At 31.7% G+C, this 9,939-nt stretch overlaps 1 protein-coding gene across 2 annotated transcripts in view; it reads right to left on the reverse strand.

Moving 5' to 3' along the window:
* Window positions 1–9,939, reverse strand: part of LOC124535492 (ecdysone-induced protein 74EF) — a 149,615-nt gene that overhangs the window by 85,643 nt on the left and 54,033 nt on the right. Inside the window, exons 4-8 of one of the 2 annotated variants that reach the window (XM_047111708.1) lie at window positions 7,625–7,713; window positions 7,237–7,362; window positions 6,995–7,145; window positions 6,546–6,797; window positions 5,994–6,351 (exon numbers count right to left, since the gene is read on the reverse strand). In XM_047111708.1, the coding sequence (XP_046967664.1) occupies window positions 5,994–6,351; window positions 6,546–6,797; window positions 6,995–7,069 (685 nt within the window). In that variant the 5' untranslated portion in view covers window positions 7,070–7,145; window positions 7,237–7,362; window positions 7,625–7,713. Of the gene's footprint in view, window positions 1–5,993; window positions 6,352–6,545; window positions 6,798–6,994; window positions 7,363–7,624; window positions 7,714–9,939 lie in introns of both variants that reach the window. The other variant, XM_047111701.1, reaches the window with a different exon arrangement.

Genomic DNA, 9,939 nt, shown 5'->3' on the forward strand with positions numbered 1-9,939 from the left:
TCAATAAAATTAAATAAAAAAATATATTTAGTATATATACTTCTTAAAACGCAATAAGATTAACAAGTGGTATTTACATTATGAATCACCTCCATGGGCAAACGTAAGTTACAAGTCATTAATGTATTAAAATATATTTTAATTCTCATACATGGGTTATCCAAGTAAAGTGAATAAAAAGTACACTATTTAGGTCTTTGGAATGACACTGGCATCACTTGAAGCATATGAAAGATCGTCCAAAATTATTATAAAAAAAGAAAGAATTCTCCTATTAGGAGAGATGAGGTTAAATGTTAATTAAAACAATGATAGTGATAATTATGAGGCGTTATAATTTAAAATATTTTGTTTATAGCATGTCGTTCTTAGGTCTGTCTCATTCACTAGATATTCTACTATGCAATTAAAGAAATAGTTTTTTGAATCGAATAATCGAAAACGTCAATATCCCACGAGTGGGCGAGAGTCCCCAAGGGTTAGTAGATATACTTCGGCAGAATTCCATTCAACATATACAGATTTTCACACAATATATATCTTTTGCAAATACTACGTAAATTATAAAGTCAAATTAACCACATGAAAATTCACTACTTGTCAGGCTCGAACCCGTAATATTGGGTCACATTAAACACTGATCATCACGTCTCTCTTTTACATAAGCGTAACAAAAACATTTGTATATTTATTTTTCACACTAATGAGTAATCGTTAACGAGGCTAATATTTACACATCATCGTAGCCTGTGCCCACTACCTCTAACGCGGGGTCTGTGGTTAGATTAGCGCTGTAGTGAAAGAATGAAGACAAACAGCTTGTTTATTGTTTACGAAACATAAGTAAGCCGAGATGGCCCAGTGGTTAGAACACTTGCATCTTAACCGATGATTGTGGGTTCAAACCCAGGCAAGCAGCACTGAATATTCATTTGCTTAATTTGTCTTTATATTTCATCTCGTCCGAGCACGAGACGGTGAAGGAAAACATTCATCAGTGTTTTCCACCAATCCGCACTGGGCGACTCACTCTCAAAGGGAGAGGAGGCTTTAGCCCAGCGGTGGGAAATTTACAGGCTGTTGTTGTTTTTGTTACGTAAAACTGTTTTACTATGATTAATACGACTAAGTAAAATAGAAATCCCCGGTACATATTGTAAGATTAGATAACTTAAGTGAGTATTGTTTTTACTTAAGTACAGTGTATTTCGTTTTAATAAATGAGTGTAAGCTGAGTTTCCCGCCGGTTCTATATTATGAACTTTTGCGAGTTACATATTCAACTTAAAACCTCACAGAAACTTGATTATTCATATTTATATTTCTGTGAAGATAATTAATTACAAATCTACGAAGAAAAATGAAAACAGACGTTGACCTGAAGGTGAGGCAGAGACGTGTCTATTATGTAGGCGGTCAAACAAATTAGACAGATGTGAAGCGCAATACCCAAAGGAGTTGCGAACTCCTTTGGGTATTTTTTAAATGTTAAAAAAGAGTAACTACTGAGTTTCTTGCCGGTTCTTCTCGGTAGAATCTACTTTCCGAACCGGTGGTAGCTTCACTTAATTGTAAAATGACGATTTAAAAGTGCTTGTAAAAGCCTACTTGAATAAAGTTTATTTTGAAGACAATAGCAATATAAAAATTATAGCATTTAAAGAATACTCTCATCAATAGCTTATCTCCGTAAGGCGGTAACATTTCACGAGTGAGTTACAAAGTGAGTTCTTATAAATAGCACTGCCGGCAATATCCTGCAACTGCTAACTAAGCGATTATATTGAATACATTGTTAGGACTCATATAATTTGTAGGCCGTTAATTGAGTTCTATGTTGTCTATACTATTAAAAAAAAACTTTAGTCATAATTCTAACAGATATAATTGTATTACTACGTACGGTTTTATTTGTGTCTTTAAATTTTGATATGAATTAATGTAATTAGAAGTTGGGTTTTCATTGGTTTAGACGCTTTTTTATCACTACTATTTATAAAAATATAATTTCTGTTTAATTAAGTTACCAGTTACAGCAAAGAACTTATATTAGGTATACATTTATATTATGATTTGATAATAAAACTGTTACGTCTATAAATAAAAGTTGAACGCACATCCTGAGTGGAACGAGGAAAATAATCATCAGACTTACAAGTTGACGTTATGTATGCGTTACCGAGCACGTCAATTATATGATAGAAATATTTTTAATTAATATATATTAATTACGTTTGTTTACTTGTTTTCTTTGAATGTTATGTAAATATTATAAAAAAAAGGAAAGGATGCAGTTTGCACGATAAAGGTTTTATTTACGTTGAAGCGACGCTATCAATGCGATTACAATTTTCTGGGATTTTATTCTGCTTTCAACTTGAAAAAAAACATCTTCTTTGAAAAATAATTGGTTTCTCCCAAGCAACTGGCTTTTAAAAGTTGACACTATTTCTAAGTAAATAATAGGGGCTAATACAATATTGATGATTTAATATTTAAGTTGCGTTGGTCTAGTGGCTAGCTTAGAAGGGTTCAGTACCCGAGGTCCTGAGTTCAAGCACTGCTGTGGACCAATGTAATAGTCGTGTAATATTTGACATCCCATTGGATTATGAAGAGGTCGTAAATATTATATGAAAAGTGCCAGTACAAACATTTTTATTATTTAGAAAATTAAACTGGGATTATTGAGGTATTACTCAGTAAGCGATAAGAATTGTGAAGCTAGAATAATATTTAGTAGAAAGTGCATATTTTAAATGAATCCTATAAAATGACAATATTTTTTTATTTTATGGTATAGGTTGGCGGACGAGCATATAGACCACCTGGTGGTAAGCGGTCACTATCACCCATAGACAATGACGCTGTAAGAAATATTAACTATTCCTTGCATCGTCAATGTGCCACCAACCGTGGGAACTAAGATGTTATGTGCCTTGTGCCTGTAGTTACACTGGCTCACTCACCCTTCAAACCTTAACACAATAATACTAAGTATTGTTATTTAGCGGTAGAATAAATGATGAGTGGGTGGTACCTACCCAGACTTGCTTGCACAAAGCCCTACCACCAAGCCACCACCACCATACCTTTCTGGTATATCGGTCAGGAGGACATTATTTAACGTTTATTTTTATTTAGCGATAAGCGAGTACCAACTTTGGCACAGACGAGACGAAGACGTGTATGGGCATGAAATAGATCGAAATTAACTTAGGGCCGAAACATAATTGCGTCAGTAACAGAATGAGGTCGATATGACGGCGTCACCTTGACACAATGGCCCATATGCTGTATCTCAGATATTAGCGCGAATTGTTCACTACTAGGAAATCGAAGTTATTGGGAAAACATTCGACTGCACAGATTTTTCCTCGCCGATGTTATCCTGAATGTTAACACAGAAACATCATCCATATAATTCAAAGAAATATTAATTTTTAAAATCTATTTGTAGTATTTATAGAATTTATAATAATTATATCAATTTATACTTCACGCCATTTATTGATCAATTGTATTGGATAAACCTTTGAAAACCTTTCAGGAAATTTAAAGATAATATTCATTTTGTTTTCTTATTCAGTAAACATATATGAGATATTTTATGCGGAACCAGTAACTATAGCCTGGGGTCATGTCGTCGTGCCTTCCCCTCAAACTAATAATAGTCACTAATAAGAGTCACTTGTGTTTGTCAGCATTTGTCTCTCTTGTCGAATCTCTTGTCGAAAGCATAACAATACATTTAAAATTATTTCTGCTGAATAATAATAGTAATAGTAATGGAAAAAAATTAATTAAGCGCAACCTATTATATAAATTAAATAAATTTGCACAAAATGCGCAAATTAAAAATGCGCAAATTATTATATATTTAATAGGTTGCTGGTTGCGTTAGAGTATTCTCTACAGCAATATCTATATTACGAACTTGTATGTAATGTGGTAGGAAACACGATCATTTAAAAACTTATAAACATAATATGTTCAAATGGAAACCTCACATAAGTCTCAGTATTTACATGTTATACAGCGCACGGAAAAGATTTTTAATTAATTATAAGTGTATCAAACATTTTATTACTTCACAATATTAAAATAATATAAATCGTTTTTTTCATAAAAATATACAATACATTTTTGTACAGATTCCGTTGATAAATTTTGTTCAAGTTTAGTTTTTGTTAAGTTTAAAAAATCAGCGTTAGTACCCGAGATCTTGATGCCTCTCCCCCTCGGGGATTCTGTAAGTGGTAACATACTTAAGAGGCGGTGAATACAAACGAGAAGATTACTTAATATAAGTGCCGCAGATAATACTTTAATACCTTTCAAAGTCTACATCTTAGTTATTTATTTCGCACAAAATATCTTTTTTTTTATTCCGATTACATTATATTTAAATTTAAAATAAGGAAAATAACAATCTAGACTCATTTATTCAGATATGAATTCTACTTAATTTAAGTCTTTTGAAGCGCATTAAATATTTTTGTAAAAACGTCTATTATTTTTCTTAATTTTATCTCGCTTTGTACATAACGTAGCTCTTATGTAAATATATCCTTTTATTCAACGCATTACTTTTTTTATAAGATTGCCTTGTTGATAGCCTATCAAATCTACATAGTCTTTGTATTAATGCTGAGAAATTACATAATTAATATTAAAGACATTTAATATGCGAGCTGTTTTTATAATTATTTTGACAACTCACTATTTTCATTTTGTGTCATCGCTGTGGGCGAAAATGTTGTTAAATTAAATCATTAAATATGTCAGCATTAAGTGAATATCACTAAGAGAATAAAATAATATTAATAAAATATTTTAAAGAGTGTAAACGATAATTGTTAGCAAGTATTCTCTAGTCCTATTAATGTAAAGAGGTTTATTATCGAAATAAACCGATAACTAAGAAGACAGGCACTTAAAACACACTATTAGAGATTGGCAACACAGAGAAAGCTATATTAGCCTTGTAAGGCTTTCTCTTCCGGTCGTGGGGGGCGCCACTTGTGATTATTGAGAAAAACTTGCAAAGACAACTTTTCACACAGCCGTATTTTGTTTTTAGTTATTAAAATCTTTTTGATATATTTTATGATGTAAGCCGTTGAAAAGGTGATGTATATAAAATGTATTTATTTACATATTTACACAGAAAAAGAATAATTAATATCTGTCAATTTCGTTGTACCTGTCGGTAGAACTATAATCTACATAGGTGCCAAGTTAACAAAAGTGTTTATAGAGCTTACTCAAAAAATTATATTTTGTTTTCTTTTTTTTAAATATACACAAAATCAAACATAACAAAACAATGAGACGTTGTTTATCCACATTATAACTGTACAAATATATAATATAGTTTGTACTTTTTAAGTGGATTTTATATTCAATTCTATCCTTTAATTTGACTATAACAAACTTATTGAATAAAATGATTTGTGATCTATTTATATTTTATATTATACATATTGTCGTATACTAATCAAAGAAATATGATTTGTAATGCGTTTGAAATAATATATAAATTATTTATTGTTATAGTTATGATATTATATACTCACTTTAATGTTTCAAAGCAAAGCCAATAAGGAACTTGCTTGTAATTTTAATAATTATGAAACTTTCTAATGGCCAATGGCTAAATGCTGACTTGGTAAAGCGGGTAATCGCAAAAGGAAAATCACACTTCCTCGAGCGGAAATTGAAAGTGGTTTGAGAGAAAACTGCATCGTTAAACATAAAACTATAAAATATGTTGATACTTATACTACAAGGAGCGACATCTATCGGTGCCAAAATGAACAATACGTTCTTAACAGCGCCATCTATAATAGTTTTGAATACTATCAACCTGTAAAGTTCAGCTACTCTACACTAGGTGTCACTATTATACTAAAATAAAATTTGTTAATTGTATAGGGTAGGTTGTATTAAATTATGTAGTGAATATTTATAACATATAAAAATAATCTTACCTTTTCCTCCACCGGCATCATGTACTTGAGGTTTCCCACTCGGCACTCGTTGCATTGGAGACGCGTTTCCATAGTTCATACTCGTTCCATTGTAATCAGAACTCATTGGTTCTTGCTTTATCCCGCTAGATGTCGCTGCTAATTTCTCAGCGAGCAATGGATTTGCAGAAGCAATATTATAACGTCCATTATTAATATTATTCGCCACTGCATGGTTAATAGCGCTAGTGCCCGACCTCAATAATTGTTGCAAGCGTTGTTGGCCATTATTTGGCATAGACAGTTGATTATTCTGTTGATAGTATGAACCTTGCAGCTGGCTCCCCGACGGTGGCGATATGTTGTTATTTTCTTCTTGCTGAAAAAGAAAGAAGCATTCCTCTGCAGCTAAGTCTTTTCAAATTCGATCAGCATTTATTTAAGGTATTTTTAATTATATTAGTTTTTATATGAATTCAGTGATTAATATTTTGTAAGAATACAAATTATTTAACTGTAAAATGTAATGTGTTTAAAAAAAAGGTATTAAATTATTTTAGTTAAAAATCACACCTTTATTTCAATAGGAGGCGCAGAAGATGCAGTGGAATTGGTCAAATCAGTAAAAAAAGTGTCAAAATTATCAAAAGCCGTTTCTCCAAGTTGCTTAAGAATGTCATCTGGGTCTGCAGCTTCGGAGCCGTCCGCCTCCAGGGTAAGACCGCCCACGAAGTTAGACAGCTCTGCTTGCGATAACTCGCCGAGAGATGTCGCCATTTGCAGTTGCAGCTGAGTCGCACTATGTCCACTCGCGGCTACCGCGTCCTGAAATTCGTATAAGAAATATCAATTAGTATAATAAACCCAATTAATAATATAAGCGGGGAATTAAACACTTATATACTTTACAAAATATGTGTTAAATATATTTTTTTAAAGTTTTTATATATACATTTCAAGTGAGATCTGATCTGACCATTTTAAAATATTATTATGATAAGTACCAATAATATAAATATTACCTGCAGGCAATTGGAGAGATCGACCATCCTGCCCTCATTCTCCGCTGACCACCATTCGTCTTCAATAAATGGCATCGCCAACGCCGGCACCGACGGCGCATGCGTCCCCGCCACCTTGCGCGTCTCGATCACGCCAGATGGCGCTCTTACACTAACACAACACACGCGCTCGCGATCAACAACTTAAACTACACTCTAATAAATTCGTTTTTAAAGTTTGGCAGTGTTTGGACGGAACATACATTATTCGATGTATATTATTATGTGACGCTTAGGTACTCAGAGGAACACATGACGGTATTCGCGTTGGCTCGTCAGTTCGGCCAGGTTACCTCACCCCCAATAAATCACTTCTCTTCAACAGCGACCTGCGAAAATGATAAGAGTAGGCTCTCACGCATTTCAAAGATAAATCGGACCGAGGCTTTCACTAACCACTACTAACATTTAACAAGTCACAATAATTTGATCGTTGAAGACGTTACTATCAAATAAACTAAGTGCATTAAAACAAAAAGAATACAGTTTAACAAAAAAAAATTAAGAAAAAAAGATAACACGTATTACTAAGCTTGCAAAATATTACGAAACATATATTTTAGAAGCTAAATGGTAGTGTAACGAGTTCACCTGGCGACGTCCCGATGTATGTCGAACCTGCGTCGATGCGGCATAGAGGCTGCGTGCCGCACCTACACCCACTGCGCACGCGCTTCTCCCTGCAAACAGTACATGACGATTATAATAATATTATATAACGTATATTATTCAGTATATTCATCGTTATACATTTTTCATGTCTTTATTAACGAATAAATCGTTTCAAATTGGAATGCATTTATTTTAACTAGAAAGTTATCTGGGCAAATTATTATGAATTTAACTTTTAAATACAGTGATTTTCTGAACCAAAAATGGCATATGTCGATCTTAGTATGTCCTTACACACGGTTAAGCGTGTTTTAATACTGAATACATGTCGTAAACTCTTATTAATTAAGGATAATTCAATAATATTCGATCATAAGATACAATATATTGTCTTCAAAGCGTATGACGAAGCTTTTCGTTATATATAGGTTGTGGTCATCCATTAAAAAATGTAAATCTGAACTTTTTAAATGATAACAATAATTATTGTTTCCCAACACAATGAATGTCATTATTAGAAAGAATAAATAACGTAGCTTTGACAATGTGCGGAAAGTAATCTAAACAAGATGTACAAACGAACAATAAAACAAAAAGTGTTCATATTCAGCCTCTCTCTATAATTGCTGAGTAGCGTACAAAGATTGACTTTTGTTTTCTATGAACTTCCTAGGTGCTTTCTTAACCATTGTTTTAATTAATTGTTGTAGGTATAATTAGTATTACATTTCGTTTAGTAATATTTTATTGTGTGTATTTCGGTTTTTTCCGTTTCGTTGTCTTGTGAAATCGTTTTTTTTATCTTACTTTTAAAGTAGTTAAAATGCGTGAATATTCAGTGACTAAACATTATAAAGTTAAAGTTATGCTTGTAAACTTGAAGTAAAATCAAATGCTTGTTTTGAAAGCTGATTTCTTTGGATCAGCGCATTAAAATTACATTAACTATGTATACATTAAAAAAATGTATAATTACTTTTTCATTGGCCGATAATTATACGTAATCGGCATTTCGACTTCATCGTAAAGATGAAATGACAAATACATTCAGCACGAAAACGGATTATGCAATAGATCGATTTCACGTTAAGAGAATAATTTTATGTTTTATATGCATTTTTAATTTGTAAAGTGTCAATATATCATCACAGTGAAAAGTGAAATGAAACGATGTGGCGTGACGCGAACGTTGACTCGGCGGCCATATTGCAGTTGTCATGGAAACAGCGCACATGCAATCTAAGCGTTACGCAATATTTTGTGAATATGAAATCAATTATGATTATACGACTTATAAACAAACGTCTTTTGTATATCATCACTGTAATAAGAAAGAAATATATATACAAAAACATATTTATTATAAAACAACGTATTAAAATTAAGAATAAAAACAAAAATAAACTAGGAACTTTATAGAACTTCTATTATTTTGTAGTACTATTTTTATTTTCCTTTGATAAGTTACTGTTACTAGTCCTACTATTCATTTCATCATCTCATCAAAAGTTTAGTTTTATTGTTAAAAAATTATAAATAAATAAATCATAAATAATCTTTAGTATTATTTCATATTTTTCCCTTGGTTCTATTATATTAGATAGACTCCAGTCGACCTTGGTTCGATTACTTCCTACTGCATGCTACTATGAAGACCTTGTTGTGTACTATCGCAACATTGGCAATGAGTTCGACATATCAAGATAATATCTAATTTATTCAGAATATCAGCGAACAACATAATTTTATATAATATTTACATTTACTGACATTTTGTATTTAAATTTGATTAATAATTTCCAATTAGCGCCATCTATTATCAAATAGTTATCGTGATTTAAGGCGTAATTCAAAATTATATTATGTAGTAAAAATAAATTGAAACAAAGAATGTTATTCTGGTTTATAGCTATAATGCTTTCATAATAGCTGCAATTAAATACATTATTGGAGTTAGGAAGAGCCTTCAACATTCTATCACGAGATCGCTATGACTGCAATGCCAGTATAAAAACATGTTTCAAGTCTAACAACTTGTGAACATTTTGATTCATTCTTATTTGCTTGTTTGTTTGATCTTATGAATTATTCAGATCTGGATAATATTTTATTTCAATAACATTGGATACATGTTTATATTAATATTTTTTTCCTACTAATTATTTAATCATTATAAATTTTACACCGCATCAATTTTAAATACAAAGGCATCTTACGTTTATTATTTACGAATATTTTTAAGCTTACGTGTAATAAAACCAGAATAATTAATATGAAAGATTTTTTCGCATTTA

Source organism: Vanessa cardui, chromosome 2, assembly GCF_905220365.1.
Source record: "Vanessa cardui chromosome 2, ilVanCard2.1, whole genome shotgun sequence".
NCBI lineage: Eukaryota > Metazoa > Arthropoda > Insecta > Lepidoptera > Nymphalidae > Vanessa > Vanessa cardui.